The 18,307-nt window shown below is 38.2% G+C and overlaps 1 protein-coding gene across 7 annotated transcripts in view; it reads left to right on the top strand.

Moving 5' to 3' along the window:
- The window catches only part of CNTNAP4 (contactin associated protein family member 4), a 241,629-nt gene extending 223,577 nt beyond the window's left edge, over nt 1–18,052 (top strand). For 5 of the 7 annotated variants that reach the window (XM_008689726.2, XM_040633618.1, XM_040633617.1 and 2 more), the window contains 3 exons: nt 12,595–12,813; nt 13,128–13,199; nt 17,563–18,052. In XM_008689726.2, coding sequence (XP_008687948.2) covers nt 12,595–12,813; nt 13,128–13,199; nt 17,563–17,756 — 485 coding nt within the window. In that variant the 3' untranslated portion in view covers nt 17,757–18,052. Of the gene's footprint in view, nt 1–12,594; nt 12,818–13,122; nt 13,200–17,562 lie in introns of all 7 variants that reach the window. The other 2 variants (XM_040633615.1, XM_040633619.1) reach the window with 2 other exon arrangements.
- Nucleotides 18,053–18,307: the final 255 nt, after the last annotated feature.

Below are 18,307 nucleotides of genomic sequence, written 5' to 3' on the forward strand. Positions count from 1 at the left end.
GATGCATTGCTATTATGCTTTTTAAATTAGGCGTTAATCTAGCAAATTAATTACATGTAATTCTAACATAAAGCCATTTCAAAGACCATCATAAAAGCTCTATTAATTTTTTCTGTGTTATTTGGTTGTGGTTTGGAGCTATTTGTTTATATCTATACAATTTGTTATTCTTAATTATAAATATCAATAAAACTGTAAATTCAAGATCCTTGCAATTAATTTTTTTAACATAAAATGTGTGTATCATTTCAGAGATTTCTGCATATTTTGGATCTGGCTCATCTTGATTTACAATTTTCAAGAAAATTATTCCTTAGTAAAAATTCCAGCTCCCACGCTGCTTCATTTTCATGGTGATATGAGCTGAGCAGAAAATGATCAAATTTAGCTTTCTAAAACACGAAATCAAGCTTAGCTGTTTATGTGAGCTCCTTTAGTAAAGAATACCTTTCAAAGTTATTATTCAAAAATGGTGAGTGCTTTTTAGAGAGAGAGAAAATTGAATTAGAACTAGATTAGTAGTAAGTATGGATCGCTTCTTATGTTCTTGCCTCTAACCTATGAACAGGAAGAAAAATGTGCCTGTTCTTTTTGTATTCAGCTTTGTTTTTCAATACTGTACTATAAATTTAATCTAAAAGGATTATTTAAAATTAAGATAATTTTGATTATTTCACATATTCAGTGTTATTTTTTATTTATATAAAAATACTATGCTATATTTTATTATTGTTAGAAGCTCTTTACTATTCCATAGAATATTAGTATCAATTTTGTGGTTCATTTTGAGAAAGAAGATGCCTATTTGTAGTATAATAAACATTCCCTTCAATTAAAAGAGAAATTGTGAGGAATGTTAACAACCTAGCATTATATATAGGAAAAAGGCCTCAAAGTAATCAGTTGGTTTTAATGGTCAGCAATGAAATGGTCATGGGAAATGCTGGTACATCATGCAGGGCAATGGCTTGTGGATTAGGACATGTGTGTGCTACAGAAACCTCTCACAGAAACCACTTGTAGATGTTTTTTCCCTCCCTATATCCAGATTAAAGACAAAAATTCATAGATAACATATATAAGCAAGAAAAATAAATGAACTTGAATATATCATTTCAACTAAAAATAAATATGGCCCAAGGGCACTGAACACTAAAATAAAATAATATTGCTTTAATAAGTATATTTACCTTCACTGTCTATCTTTGAGCTTGAAGCCTATCTATACATTATGCTATTTTCTTTGTCTAAATTGGAGAATACCCTGTGAAATAAATGTGGCATCTTTGGTTTCAGGCAGCTATGAGTAGTATTAATTCCTGGTAAGTTTAAGGTAAAAACCTATTGATTTCATCCTAATTTCATTACAAAGTCTACGACTGTGACCACATGGAAATATTTTTCATCTTTAGTAAAAACTCCATTATGATAAAAATTTCATTAATCAGTTGCATTTCAGGAGTGCTTGAGTGTACTTTTCAAAGATGATAGATTATGGAAACACATTAGGATATCTCACAATAGTTTGGCATTTCATAATACATTAAGTTGTGGTTTTTAAGTTGTGTATGATTTGAAACATGATATTGTTCTCACACTTCAAAAATAACAAACAATAAAGGTAGAAATAACAGACTTGTATCAATCAGCTGCCAAATACACAGGCTGTCGCCTAATGATCAAACCAGGACTAGGCCTAAGAAGAAGGTGGGGGAGAGCAATTGCTTTTGCTCAAGGTTTGTGATCTGCTTTAGGTTTTGGCTGGATCCTGTTTGCCTTGTTGAAAGGTGGTAGTGGCTCGCTCTTACTGGAGCCAGTGTCTACTTAAATGTCTTACGATTATTATTTATATCCACCAATCACTTCTGATGTTAGCACCCAAGCAGAAACATACTCTTGCCATTTTAACATCAAAATATATATACATTTTTATACTTGCCAATAAGGACTAAGTGGAAAGAAGGGCAGTATGTTTTTTTTTCCTCCCAGCTTTATGGAGATGTAATTGACAAATAAAATTGTGTATATTTGAAGTGTACAGTGTGATGATTTTATGTAAGTGTATATTGTGAGATGATTACCACTGTCAAGTTAATTAACATCCATCACCTCACATATTTTTTTTTTTTTTTTTTGGTGAGAATGCTTAAATACACACAAAGCTGAATGAAAATCAGAACAAAATGAAGTAAACCCAACTTTTGTTTTTCTCTATTGTATTCTTAATCTAAGAACTTATTAGTAAGTTCTGAAGATCTAATGTACAGCATGGTTACTGTAATTAATACTGTACGATATGCCTGAAATGTGCTGAGGGCAATACGTTTTGAAAGGGTTTTCTTTTTAGTTATAAGTAAATTATAAAGAGGAGTGATATTTCACATGATCTGGTGGGGGTGGGGAACCTCTTGTGGTCTGGTGTTCATCTCCTGTTTGATATTTGACACTAACCTGGAATATTTCTCCTCCGATAGTAAATGGAATCTTTTATTTTTGAACTCCTCAGCTATTTGTACCTTGACTAATCATCCCTTACATTCCCTGAACAGAAGCTCAGAATCCTGAGAACATTTGATTAAACCATGGGTGAATGATCAAAATATTACCCTTGAGAAGTATTATAGTAAAATTTATAAATATTTATAGGTTTTCTAAGACTATGATGAGCACCAAAATTGTGTGCTCTCATTCTCCAAACAAACAGGGGAATACGAATTGCATTGTCGTCTCAGAGAGTATGCTGGAGTGGACATGTGCAAAGTACTTCTTAGATATTCGGAAGCTTCCAAGTGAGTTTCATCATGTAAATTATGTAAATTCAACTATAGTAATAAAAAAAAATCAAAGAAATATAACAAATCCTGATCTCAAGAGTTCCTCAGTCTAGCAGGGTCTGAGATGAGGCATCACGTAAAAATGTAAAATACAAGATAGAAAATTTTAACAGTCATGCATAATGTTAATACAATCATATTTTTGAAGAAATAAAATCTTCAAATTTAATGCCACAGTTACTGATGAAAAGACCTTTTGTGAGTGGAAATATGTTAAATATATTATAAAACAATTGGGAACCTTATCTGCATTCTATTAGGAGGATTGTATTAATCAAACAGTAGAATAATACCATTCATTATATAAATATTTGTTTCCCTTTTTGTAAATGAGTAGGGAGATTAGGAGGGAATTAAAGATGTTAATGTTTTTATGCAAGAATAGCATATTATTAAAATGCGTATCACTCATATTGAAAAATAAGATTAAAGTCCAGATTTAGCAATGAACTTTATAGTCATTCATCAACTCATTCTCCTAAAAGTATAGGTAAGAATTGATATGGTGTGTACCCAAGGTTAGGATCTTGACCAAGGACCAAGAACTAATGCTCTATTCAAGTCATTTGTAATTCAAAGGAGAATAATAATTTATGGTCAAATTTGGTGTGGTATATGAATTTACAATTAAATATATGTAGTATATTATTATATTTTAATATACTATATTAATTTATAGTAAAATAGATGCTAAAATGGAGCTATTAATTTTCCAGAGAATTGTTCAATATTGGAGTTTCTTATTATGTTAGGCTGAGTCCTCCAAGAAGCAGTCACCAAGACAAAATTAACCATGTGAGGATTTTATTCAGGGAACATAAAAAAGAAAGTGGGGAGGGAGCTGGCCAAGAGTGGCAGAGCCATCAGATGGCCATGCAACTCTGCCTCCAAATGAAGAAGAGAAAGAGAGAGGAAAAGTTAGAAGTATCTTGGAAATCTATGCAATCTCAGAAGGGTTGGGCAGTCTTTGGGAAGCCCTTGAGTCAGCCAGCCAGCCATCAGAAGTATCTCCTCTTTCCCAAGAAAGAGCCTGCCTTAGGAATCCCTGCGTGATCAGCCACTGCTGGGAGCCACCCACAGGAAGAATGGCCTTGGCCCAAGTATAAAGATAGGTTTCAGAGCTTGGCAGTTGGGGCCCTTGGTCAATTACTGTCCTCTAGTTGGAGGTCTGCAAGCCACATTGTCATGGCCCCACGCTTACCAAATATGTTTTTCCTATTTGGAAACCCATTTTGCTTAGTTTCGTTTAGCACATACTTTGTGATGTCCTGTTGTGTACACAGAGAATGCCATTCAGCAAGGTGGGCATTGCATCTGTCCTCACAGAGCTTGTGGTTAGTGGTCATAACACCTAATCGTCACACGAAATGTTCCAATGTATCCAATTGAGTATAATGTGCCCTATGACGCTTTAGGTAAAATAGTTCCAAATTACCCTCCAAATAAAAATGAGTTAAAATATTTTTATCATTTTATGATTTCTGAATATTTCTTTTAAGGGAGCAGAATAGAAACATTCATCAGTCATTTTTTTTGGAGTTGTAATTTGTCTGCCTTTTCAACCAAAGACTGAAGGATGTGACCATTCACTGCCATTTTAGATGGAAACCCAGAAAGGACATATTTTCCTTCGTTCAACTTTCTCCATTACTCATTTCTTAAATTTAGAAGAACTTGGAGGTGATTTTGGATTATTGTCACTGTGAACAAACATTACTAGCGGATACTCAAAAGAAAGGTAAATCTTAAAAATAATATCAAACTGTATTATGACAACAGGGAAACAATCTCTAACTCCCTATTACATTTAACTTAAGGACTCAATAACTTTGACAATAATGATCATTAGTAGTTGGGAGCTGTGGTGGGAAGATCGAGGTTTTACCCAAGCAACTTAGTCCAGGTCTTCCTACAATCAAAAGTACATTAAATCTGCTCTTCATATTCACAATTCACTGTAAGATTAAGCTCTGAATTCTGTATCTAGATAACTTTATATGTTATCATAGTTTTCTGATTTGTTTTAGTCAAAGCTGGGTTATTATTTTCACTTACTCTGAGCAGTAGTTTTTGCATTTTAGAGGTCTTGATCAATAATGGTTATTCCTGAGGTGCCTGGGTGGCTCAGTCGGTTAAGCGTCTGCCTTCAGCTCAAGTCATGATCTCTGGGTCCTGGGATCCAGCCCTGCATTGGGCTCCCTGCTCAGCAGCAAGTCTGCTTCTCTCTCTGCCCGTCCACCCTGCTCATGTGTACAAGTGCTCTCTCTCTCTCAAATGAATAAATAAAATCTTTAAAAAAAATAGTGATTATTCCTCTCTTCTGAGGACACAGAGCCAGGAGGTAGCCCAGATCCCTGCCATGGAGATTAGGCCAGATGTAAATAATCTCTGTAGTCAGCAAGGAAAGGGCAACCAGTCTGCACGGAAGAGTTGGAGGAACAATTTCCAGTGTGTCAGGAATCCTTTATGTAAAACTCGCTTCAGTGCCTAAAGGTGAGGAGAAATCAGATGACCTAAGTCCTGACTGTGTAAATATGTTGTGAAATGACACTTAAGAAAATGGCTATTTTAAAAGCAAATTTAAAAAGAGAAGTACAGCTTAAAACAAGAGTAGTAAGCAATCTACCTATTTTTTTTCTTCGTCAGGTGGATTTTTAAATATTTTAGCAATTAAAATGTCATAGATTATCTTTGGTGCATAGAGTGGCTTCATCCTTGTGGAGGCTTTAATTGTTTCCAGAGATTTAGCGACATCATTTTGAACTGGCCATACCTAGAAACTTAAAAACACCTTTCTCCTCATCATGATACAGGAGCATAGATCAAAGTGTCACATCCCAAACCCAAAGAACACTCAGGTTGCTGAAACGTGTTATCTGATTTTAATTACAGAGCGCGTGGTGTGGTAGACGTTGGGATTTTGTCAGAGACTCATAGAATCACGAAGATGTGACAAGTTTGCTCCTTTGACAACGATATCACCCTCATTGCTTTCATTTGGCAGTGAAACATAATAAAATAGAACTCTACTTACACTTTAAAAAAATACCGAATGATCAAAGCAAAAGTCATGAATCCCAAATTATATATTTATCAGCTGCCAAATCTAGACACCTTTGTACCATGATAAAACTGGAATAATTTCTAAAATAAAAAAGAGAAGGCAATTGTTTATTTCTTTAATTACTGACATCCTTTCAAATGTACCTGCACCAGGAATAAGTAAAAAATAAAGCCATTGTCAGGGGCTTACACTATTGTGTGAGTGACTTTATTAAAGAGCAGGAATTGATGGAAGAGGAGAGAGGCCGAGGTTGGCAGGAGAGTCATACAGGCGCTTTGGGCACAAAGCAAGGAAATGCTGGCCAAGCCAGCCTAGTGATGAGCTATGGGACTGGTCAGTGAGAAGAAGAACAGTGAAGTTTGAATTCTGCTAGTGTTATCTGTTAAGTATAATTAAAGGTTAGAGCTGGTTTCTGTGTCATCGTAGTACAATATGATATTATTACCTAAAAATTACCCTCCTTACTTGATAACTGCAACTAATGCTTGTTAATGATGATTGGAGTTAAAAATTTGTTCCTATGGTCTGTTTCCTTTGTAAGAATGAGTACTGGAGAACAGAGAAGAAGCAATTTTTTTCTTTCCAGTCTTCCTTTCTGAAAAGGCAGACAGTCTGATGTTACTTCTCTGTTAAGTATGTTGTTTACATGTATGAAGTACTGATGCCAAAGTGAACGATTCCTCATGACCTCCTCTAAGAGAACTATTAACTTGAACATTATATAAGAGATCTCTCTAAGATGTAATTGATCAAAGGAACTATGCAGGTATAAAGTTGCTTTGCTAACTCATTAAGGTTTTGTTGGGTGACAGTGCCACACATGAGAAAAGAAACTCAGTGAAGACCATTACATAATCTTGAGATTGCATCAAACCTTTCACGGAAAAATGTGCTCACCTCTTGAATGATATGATTTAACCGATTGTAGAATGACTGAGAAATCACTGTTGAAAGGCTGAGTGAAGTTTACAGTACTGTATTATTTGTTTATGTCGCATCTGTAGTGGTGCAGGAACCCTGACAAGCAGCAATCCATTGGTCCCTCGCGGTGTGGGAAGAACCAGGCTGCATCAGACAGACTTGGCTCACATTCCTCTGTAATTAATAGGCTGCATACATTCATTATTACACCCAAAACTCATTATAAAATGAAGTTCTGAATTCTGTGTATGGATTGTTTTTATGTTAGAAGAGTTTTCTAGAAGCCTGAAGATATTTTTCGGTCTTTCTGTGCTGAGCAGTCGCTTTGGTATATTTAGAGGCAATGACCCATAGGGATCATTGATCTCTTCTGAGGCTGCAGAGCCAGGAAGTAGCTCACATTTCTGCAGTGGAGATTTAGGCCAGATGTAAATAAAGTGTGTGGTCAGAGGGAAGAGGGTGTCGACTCCATCTCTTAGAAGAGCTTTAGGAACAAGTGTCAATCTCAGTGATAGTTTATGTAAAACCTACTTCAAAGCCAAGGGGGTGCATAAGGTAGTTTGATTAGATTACTTAAGGGACCCTGTGATTTTGTAAATGTCTTGCGATACTTAAGACAGGTCACGTTGAAAGCAAAGGAGAAGTACAGGTCACCTGGAGATATCTAACTATAAATAGCTTCTGTATTAATCAGATTTTCAAGGTCATATCTCAGAGCGGTAGATCTGGTTGGCAAATAAATACCTGCTTCCTCATCCACGTAGTATTTGCTGACTGCTTTGCCTAAAACGTTTCCGGTAACTCTTGCTTATTGAATCCTGGTCGTAATTGCATATAATGATAAAGATGCCCTGCTGGGTGTTAGCCCTGCTCCCCCTCTGATTCATTGCACCATGTTATGGCAAGGCTTCTTATCTTTATCTTCATGGTTTAAATATGCTGAGATTTCCCCTTCTGATTACCCCCCCTCTCTTTATCCCTTTCTGATAGCTGAGAATCAGAAGGGGGAATGAAACATGAGAGACTATGGACTATGAGAAACAAACTGAGGGCTTCAGAGGGGAGGGGGGTGGGGGAATGGGATAGACCGGTGATGGGTAGTAAGGAGGGCACGTACTGCATGGTGCACTGGGTGTTATACACAACTAATGAATCATCGAGCCTTACATCGGAAACCGGGGATGTACTGTATGGTGACTAACATAATATAATAAAAAATCATTAAAAAAAAAAAAAGGAAAGAAAAAAAAAAGATGCTGAGATTTTTTTTAAACAAGGTCCCTCTTCCTAGGTATGGCCAACCTACTTGGTTTTGTTTTCTGAGTTTTTCTGTTTGTTTGTTAATGAGAGCCACAAGAAATTTCATGAAGCCCTCCTTGTGATTGTTCTTCCATTTACTTCATGCCCTTTCCAGAAGCAGTCCTCTTTCCAGGTATAGAAAGGCACTTCGTCTGAATTTTAATTCCTTCATACTCTATTTTTCTTGCAGGCCTTTTGTTAAAAGGTTTCTTCCTTAACAAAGCAGAAGTCATTCCCCTTGTTGGAAAATACAGTTGTGGCTAATTTTTTAATAGGAAAGATTACCCAAAAATCTGAGTCAGTTAAGGATTTTTATAACCAGAAACATCCACATGATTCAGTCCTCTCAGGATTTGTGTCAAGCAGGAGTAGGAGTCCTTGATCTTCAATTTTTCCACCCTCCCTGTTCTAATCCTTACATGGTGTTGGCATTTTAGGAGTCAGATAAATAGGAAAGATAGGTATTTTTGCTCATTGGCTTTATTAGCACAATTGTCAATGTCTAGCAAGATATTTAATGCTATGTATTTCTAAGGCCAGCTTTGCCTGTGATCCACATAGTAGAGCTGTTCATTTTGTTTGGACTGAGAGGTGGCTGCAAAACCCGTGCTGTACCTTCCCTTCTAATTCTAATTCCCACCCGTTGACTCTTCAGAAAATTGGAGCTGTTGGTCCAGCCCAGCAGGCAGGGGGAGCCTGGAGGTTGCCAGTGAAGAAAGTGTTGGGGGATTCCTTGCCCTCTGGTTGAAGGAGAGTCAGGGGTCGGCCTAGGAGAGTCTTGGGGGGCAGCCCCTAAATTGCATAGATCCCTCCTCTCCACTTGGAAATGCTTGGCTTGCGAAGATCTCTGGACCCCATGGGGAGAGGTGAGCATTGAAAACGTCACTGTGCCCATTTCCCCTCTTTGGCAAAGAAAGGAGCAACCTGAAACTTGAGGAGTTCCTGAATTTTGCTGAGGATGACGTGAAGTTCGAGTCCTCTCCATCAGGAGGTTACGTGAGTGCTTGGCCTGCACCCTCACTGGGTGGGGCAGCTGCATTGTCTACCTTCTCTGGGCGTCGGCCACCTAAGGAAATTGGCGACTGACAAGCACCTAGCAGAGGAGGAAAACAATTCCATTCTTAGGAAGATTCAATGACTGAAAAAAAAAGAAGATTCAAAAATAAAATGGGAGAAGACACAAAGCCACCAGAATTATTCCCTATCACAGTAAGCCTCTTTAGGGAGACAGATATCATCCTGATGAAACTTAGTAAGAGCACTTGCTTTTAGCAAAGCAACTGAAAGACCTTGAGGAACTAAAAAGTATGATTGTTCTAGACCAAAAATGTCAGTAGGATAGAGTGATCTTTGTTGAAACTTGAATTAGTCACCTGGAAGATCAAGTGAATGAAGCACTTGACTCACACAAAATTAAGTCCTAAAAGATAAAAATCAGGTGAGAAAAGTAAAATAGCCTAGAGAATATGCAGAGGAGACCCCGTATGAATAATCAGCAGACCAAGAGGATAAAAAAGTTGGAGGTGAATGGGGTGCCTGGGTGGCTCAGTCGGTTAAGCATCTAACTCTTGGTTTCGGCTCAGGTGGTGATCTCAGGGTTGTGAGATCCAGCCCTGCATTGGGCTCCGCGCTCAGTGGGGAGCCTGCTTGAGGATTCTCCCCCCCAGCCCCTCCTACTCATTCTCTCATTCTCTCTCTCATTCTTTCTAAAATAAATCTTTAAAAAAATATGAAGGTGAAGCAATAATTGTGTGCACAATGTAAGAAATTTTTCAGGCTAAAGAAAAACCTGTGTCTCCAGATGAAAAGGGCCCCACCATGTTCTATGCAAAACTCCCGAAACACAGGGAATCTCACAAAAATTTGAGAAAGAAGTAATAGAGCCAGAAGATGCTGGAATAATATCTACAGACTACTAAGGGAACAGGGCTTTGAAGAGTCAACCTCAAAATAGACACACAAAAATCACCTAGTCCGTCAAGATAAATTTCTATTCCAGACACACTCTATCACACTTTCTAAGTCATTTCTTCAGACCATTACCAGTCTTCAAAATTTTCATTAGTTCCTGTTTTTATGTTTATTTTCTGTCTCTGCTACTAGAATGTGAAATGCCTAATATGCAGGGAATTTATTTCCTGTATGGGTAGCTCTTAAAACAAATATTAATTGATTAACTGCCCACTTTAAATTTTAGATTTTAAAGTCTTTTACACAGTAACTTGTAATATGTAAAATGTTTTGGACTTGAAAGTGTAGTTTTTAAAATTCATCTTGGGGCACCTGGGTGGCTCAGTCAGTTAAGCCTCCAACTCTTAGTTTCGGGTCAGGTTCTGATCTCAGGGGTCATGAGATCTAGCCCCACATCGTTGGGCTCCACGCTCAGCAGAGTCTGCTTGGATGTTCTCTCCCTTTGTCCCTTTCCCCACTAGCTTTTTCTCTCTCTCTCAAATAAACAAATCTTTTTTAAAAAATAAAATAAAATTCATCTCCTATCAGATTTGTACCAGAGAAGTGAATCTTATCTATTTACATTTTTTTTGGATTCAAAAAGTAAGATTTTTAAAAAGTCTATAGAAATTATAATCAGGATTTTAATATTTGTAGAATAAATGTGAAGAACACTGTCCTGGTTATATTGCTATTAATGTATATATTTTTTGCTTTCTTATTAAAGTAAAAAAAAAGAATGCGGTCTTTCTAAACATAACTATGTTTGAATGTATATCCATTCAAGTGAGTGAATGCTCTGTGTTGGAACTAAGTTAGTTCTTGGTTTCTATGCATGGACGGAATGGCTTTTGTGTGACAGCGTAATGCTGGAGGTTGAGGGTCACCTATGGGTCCAGGGAGCCCGTCTTTGTGCAGTGAGGCAGGATGGCCTGGTGGTCCGAACATGGCCTTCTGAGGGACAGGGCCTGAGCCTGAGTGTCATATATCCATCCCCCACAGCAGGAGAGTAATGTCATCGCTCTGATTTTCATGTTGGAGGATGACATTCACGATACTCAGCATTTACTCAGCATTTTTATCATTAGGTATAAAGTGTGAATGGAAATGGAACAAAACAGGCGTTCTTCAGAATTCTTAATAGAGCAACAGGCTCAATCAGAGCTGGGTTGTCCAGAGTCACTTCAAGACCAGCTGCTCTCAAGCCAAAAAAATAATAACAAAATAAATAAGAGGCACTGCAGAAGATATGAACAGAGGAAAGAAAACCATGTGTCAATCAGAGAGCAGTTCATAAAGAGCAGAGTCTTGCGTTTTGGAGCCTGACAGGCCCCACGCCTGCGGAATGCCCACAGCACTGCAGCCTCAGGCGGTGTGGCTCTGACCCCACACGTCCCGCCTGTACCACTGGCTTCAGACCCTCACGGCTCCTGGGAGCTGCAAACACCAACACGCAAATCCCTGAGAACCGTGCCTAGCGCATTGGAAGTACCCAATAAATACTTAATACTTATTATCCTTTCTTTTTTTAAAGAGGCCAAAGTACAAACTGTGTCTGTGTCCCTCTATATGCAGAGCAGGTGAGCGGAGTCCTGCTCTTCTCTGGTCACAGTAGGTGGATTGGATCTCTGTATTTTGATAACATTTGAACTTTAAAACTCTACAGTTAATTCCCCTTGTTTCAATTTCAGCCTTGCCAAGCATAAAATGTGAACATATTCCTCCCTGTAAAACCATAAATTAATATTCTGGCATCCAAGCCAATCTCTGTGCCACAATAGGCGCAAACTAAACTCCCATTAATGTGGGGGAGGGGTTTTCCATCTAGAGGTAAGGGGACTGCACGTGTCTGTCTGAGTGACAGGCGGCAGGGAAACGAAGAAAAGGCAGTGAGGTGTGAACGTTTTCACTCCTGTGCATGAGTCATTAGGGCGACTCTCCAAGCCCTTCGGGGTGTAGCCACCACCACGTGGTAATATCGTCCCCCTGCATGTTTGGATGGGGTCTTCGAGTACCAGAAAGCTTTGCACCGGACTGAATCGTCTGGTTGGGCAATAGATAAGGGAACTCCAGAAGCTCAATTTTCCCTCTAGCTTCTGTGTTTTCATGACTTAGTCTCAAAAGCTGAGCCAAATTCATTTCCAAATCAGGAAGCACTTTAATCTCTCACTCCAAGCCCTATCACAAATCATGTTAATCATCTATGTTTCAATTTACCATCTCACGAACCCTCATCAGTTCAAAACCTGGCCCGTTCTTAGGGAGGCTTCAATCATTTCCAGAGTTCACCACACATATTAAATTAGCCATCCTTAAAAACTTGCCTTCATTAACTTGGAGAGGCTCACCAGGAGTCACGGAGAGACTTATTGGATCTGACTCTTACTAAACACCAAAAAAGGGGAATTTAGTCTACTGTGTATATATGTTGTTATTGTATTATTAGACTGGGAACATTCTGTTTGTAGCCCTGCCTGTTTGCTCTTGCACGATTATTAACATTTCTGTGTTTCTTTGGGTTCACAGAACACAGTGATATAGACCAGGAGACGGCGCTGGCCGGCGCCCAGGGCTTCCTGGGCTGTCTCTCTGCCGTGCAGCTCAGCCATGTGGCCCCTCTGAAGGCCGCGCTGCAGCCCAGCCACTTGGCCCCCATCACCGTCTCGGGACACGTGACAGAGTCCAGCTGCGTGGCCCAGGCTGGTACTGATGCCACATCGAGAGAAAGGACGCACTCGTTTGCAGGTGGTTTGTGGCTCCTCCTTTACGCGGTAACAAACACTCGTCCCTTGGCAGCGTGTTCTCAAGGTGGCTTCTCAGAATTGGCTGTGTTTGTTTGACTTCCAGTTCTTTTTCCCATTTCTTCTCTAGATTCTCAATGCCTTATTCATGTGGGCCCTGCAGTCGACACTGCTGAGCTTTAAAAAATTGTCGACAGAGATCCCACATTGTCCTCCATAATTCTGCCCTGGTTTAAACTGTTTTAAGATTTTTTTCAAAATTTCTTCTTTTTGCCTGGCTATATCACCCCTCCCCCCTTTTTGAACCTTTAACTGCAGATCATTCGGGAACCAGAGATGACAGAGAACCCCTCGCTAATGCAATCAGAAGTGACTCTGCAGTGATTGGAGGTAACAGAAAGCACAGATGGGCTCTTCTTTGGTACTTCTCATTACTAGGAGTGGCGAATATTTAGCATCAGAAAAACCGTGAAGAATCCACACACATCCCCAGGGTTAGGCACTGAAGCCCGAGGTCAACGGGGGTGGTTTATTATTTATACTGGATTGCCTTTTAGAGTCTTCTTGAATTCCCGAGTTCCTTGAAGATTATCAGTATAAATAATGGATAATTTCACCAAGGCACCACACTGAAGGAATAGTTGCTAAACTGTATAAAAATAAAGTTATCATTTAGCTTGAAAGTGGCCTTCTACAATCCCTAGGGAATTTCTGAATAGACTTGAGGAAGCAGTACTATTTTTGTTGGCTTCTTGGACTTTGTTGTACTGCTTCGGCAAGAGTTTATGTAAAAAGCAGGAAAAACTTATATTTTATGTTGTGGTCATGCTCAATATAATGGATATTTCTATGTTTTAGGTGCTCACGTCAATAAATATTGCATTTTTAGTTGCATTTTTATCAAGTATTAAGCTAATGGAATAAAAGGAATTCATCATTATTTTAAATTGCAGAATTAACTCAAAAAAATTTAAAGTGTATCTTCCTGGCAATGAAACAGCATATTCTCTGAGACATAATTTATTTAAAACCAACCCCCCAAATATACCTTCTTCTTCCTCATCAGTGGTCTTAAGAAGGTTATTAATCAGATGATGGAAATGCTAAGTGGCTCACCTTTTCTCCACACTCTGCATAGGATAAGGACATAAAAAGTAAACAGTTATTTTATTACATTGCCAGGTAATGTGATTACTCTTTCACTTGGGCAGTTTATGTGAGCTTTATACCTGATGCATTTTGTTCTATTTTTTACACCTTTACTCATCCAGACATCAACTTCCTTTAAGAAGTTAGGATTTTACTGAGACAGACAATAGTACTAGTCAAATCTTTGTGAGAATATTAACATCCCATTGCTATTTCAGGTATTTTTCTTTTATCAAACTAATGGTATATCAATTAAAGATATATAAGATAGAATTCCCATTTAGTCATATAAAAAGCAAAAACCAAACAACAATAAGACCTGCCAGAAGAGTAATTAATAACTGCATGTCCAGAAGAAATACATTAATACATTATCATTAATACATTATATGGTAAAAACTCATTTAAAGCTCTAGCGTTTAATGTGCTTGACGTTTTAAACTAGGATTCCTTGTCAAACAGATTGTCAGTCTCATAACGGTGCTTCGTTTATACATTTAACTAATATAGATATGGGGAGATACAGACACAAAGGTAGATACGCGTAGAGAGTGATTGGACAGTCAAGCCGGTGTTAGAACAAAATATTTAATCTTTAGAGTATTGTTGCTTTGGGCTGAGATCATTAACAAGATTTACAGAGTAACGGAGGGAAGCGTTGATAAGTCATTCTGTGTTATTCTGGAATGGAAACAAGTTATAGGTCACCTGTGGAATCTCGCTTGGCTCAAATGCAGGGCGCAGAGAAAGACAGTGTGGAAAGTTTGCAGCCCAAGGACTGAGGGTCTAGGAATCCAGTGGTGTCTGCTTTCGGTCATTGCAGAGACTGAGCGTCAGAAGCAGAGCAGCTGGGCATGGCCGTTTAAGCTTCGAAGGCCTTGTCTGGGACCACAGGCGATTTACCTGCTAAATCACAGAATATCATCCTCGGGGGTGTTTCTACATCTGGTAGTGTCGTGGTATAATTTTTCACCCGTTGTCTAGTTACTCGTAAATTGTACCCACTGTGTAACAATAATTAATCCATTTAAAATTTCTCCAAGTTGGCTAATTGCCCTATGTTCTACATTTTAGATGATCTTTCTCTTCACTTACAAACACTGAATAATGTAAGATGGGAAAATTGTTTAATAAGACATTTAAAACTGGTGACCCACATATTATAGAGGGTTTCTGACCAGGCTATGCAGATACGGATGGTGAGATTTAGACAAAGAGAAAGCTTCATAAAAACACATTCACACAGAGCCTCAGATGGCACTGTCATAGAGCACAGTGGTTGGCCATATTTTATTTAGTGTATTTTTTTTTGTTTTTGTTTTTGTTTGTATAACAGGTTAGATCAAGGTTTTCCGTGGACATGACAAATCCTGACATAATACCTTCCCCAAATTAAAGGAGATAAATCACATACATGGAACAAAATAGTTCTGGACTCCATTCATGATTAGGACTGTCTGGGTGTCCTGTCTGGGCCACTGTAATGTTGATGTTTACTTTATAATTACTGTATCCTGCTCACTATAATAGACTTCTTTTTTTATAATAATTTTTTATTATGTTATGTTAGTCACCATACAGTACATCTCTAGTTTTTGATGTAATGTTCCATGATTCATTACTTGCGTATAACACCCAGTCCACTTCTATCAGTTTTTCACATTGAAATTGTTCAGAATATCTCTCTTGATACAAGAGGCCCATAACAAGAGGCCAGACAATAGAAGTGTTTATAGCAACTCAACTGATGAGAGGCAAAATATATAACAATTGGATATTCCGAATAAAGTTCTTACTTATTAATGACTAATAATAACAAAAATAACTGTCTCCATTAGTAAACTTTTTAGATTTCAAGTGCAGAATTGGTTGCCATATTTATATTAGATTGATGAGCAAGGAATCGCTGTCCTTCTGAGGTAAGGTTGACCCAGCCAAAAATTGGCTCAGCCGTTGGCAATATTATGATTTGCTGTATTGAATCCACCCATTAAATCATGTGCTCAGGAATCCCCTGTGACTGGTGAGAAATCACAGTTTTGGTGATAATGATTCAGTGTGTTGGCTTGGTGGACTCCATTAGAGTTAAATGCACCTAATTTAAACTGGAATGAAGAATCCTAGCTTTACAATAGGACAGGTGATCCATGTTGCTGTTTCCACTGTACCTATTTTTGTCTAAAAACAACTACATCAACTAATACCACCACTGTTTTCATCAGAAAAGTCTAAGTATTAGGAAGCTCTCAAACTCATGGTGACAGCCAGTAGTTTTCCAAATTCTATTTTTCACTTGAAAGCTTGACTTTTATCACTGGTAACATACATTGTCAGTTGTTTTTTCTTGAAGTGACGGACTTACTTCACTCATTTCAGAGAAAGTATCTGCCAAATATCCGAGTCAAAACAACCATAATTTGTCAGTCATTCTTTCAAATAAAAATGGATGTTCCATGAAGCAAAAAGTAACTGGTTGAGCTCGCAAGTCGGCTGTTCACACACGCGCTTTTCCTGGGGACAGCTACCATACTGGGAGATACACCCAAAATACTTTTCATTTCATCGCCCAAAATGTTAAAAAGGCATAGAGCCAAGGGTCAAGATTGCATAAAATAAGGTACTTTCAGTGCTTCATCAGGGACACTCTTAAGTGAAGCTAGCTGTTTTCCTTTTTTTCCGGGGTTGCCTGGCAGTGTAAATGAAATCAGTGACCGCTATTACAGTTCGGTAGCCTTGCCTTAATTCATTCCAAGGTACCAGGAATTTTACCCAACCTTGTTTTACATTAGCAGTGGATATGTCAACACAATGGAAAAGGCATCTTAGAATTATTATGAAAATAGCTTTGACCCCGTGCACCTCCTCAAAGTGTCCTGGGACCAACAGGGACTCACAGATAGCACTTCGAAGAACTTCTGGCCCAATGTACTGCCAAGGTCGATAACCATGTATTGGTATAGTTAACAGTTGTGGTATTTAAATCTTTTATTTATAACCGGTTGTTTTAGAATATCAATAGTCCTCATATAGAAATAAGCTCAATAATCTATATTATCCATATGAATATATTTCACTAGTCAGGATTATTCAGATACATATATCCTGTTCCTCCTAATCAGCAGTATGACAAACTCTTGCGAATCACCTGAATCAGTGTTTCAATATTTAAGTACAAAAACACATTTAATCATTTTACCATCTTACTACTGTCTATAATCTTAAAATAATTAAAATTTGTGTATTAATGTGCAATGATCACATGGTCTTAGAGACATGTCAGTAACATCTTGTGTTTAATGTAAATGCACTAAAAATTTTTTTAAAAAATAAATGGAAATGTACTGAATAAAGCCAGTATAATATGCGTGCAGAGAAAATGGAGGCGAACCTACCAGGCTGATAGAACTCAGACACAAACTCAATATATTACGATACCACCTGATCCAAAAATACCTGAGGTTTGGATATTTTTTAATTTATAGATACCAGATGCTCAATTTATGTGGAAAATAATTTTATTATGACTTATGAAACAACGAAGTCAGCAGGGCTTCTCTTTGGACACAAATTCTGATTCGGCGTTGTTCTTCTCCTCTCTCACTAGGTTTGATAGCTGTTGTGATCTTTATCTTGCTGTGCATTGCTGCCATCGCTGTTCGCATTTATCAGCAGAAAAGGTTATACAAAAGAAATGAGGCAAAAAGGTCAGAGAATGTAGACAGTGCTGAGGCTGTTTTGAAAAGTGAGCTTAATATACAAAGTGCAGTCAACGAAAATCAGAAAGAGTACTTCTTCTGATTGGCGGCTGTGATTTAACTTGCAATTCGGACAGTCTGTTTAATAGCCAGGGGCTCTCAATGGACAAGAGAATGTTCTTACAGTGAATGTAGAGGCGATGGATTTGCAGCACTGCCATCTTGCCATACCCAGACTCGAGATGGCTCCGGGAGGCCTCATCCGGTGACGTGTTTCCCATAGCAGTGGTTCTATAGAACAAGGAGTTTGATATTGCTCTTCATTTCCAACTGTTCTGATAGGATCTAAGACGGAAGCTTGACTCACTTGATGACCACGGTTTTTGAACGTGAAAACTGTAGCCCTGGTCTCTCAACCACGTGATACATCAGTTTCGTTAGAGGTAAAAATCAAAATTGGACTGTAATGACCTTGCTTTATTTGAGAACATGCGCTGTGTTTGCTTTAGTGTCCCCACGGTGTTATTCATAGACCTGGAAATGCTTCTAAGATCCTGTTTGGCTGGTGTTTGCATCTTCAGTGGCCAAAAGTATATCAACCCTTTGCCTTTCTCTGTATTACATTCAATACAATTTATCAGTAGTCTCGAAAGA

The sequence above is a fragment of the Ursus maritimus genome, unplaced genomic scaffold, assembly GCF_017311325.1.
Source record: "Ursus maritimus isolate PB19 unplaced genomic scaffold, ASM1731132v1 scaffold_19, whole genome shotgun sequence".
Taxonomy (NCBI): Eukaryota; Metazoa; Chordata; class Mammalia; order Carnivora; family Ursidae; genus Ursus; species Ursus maritimus.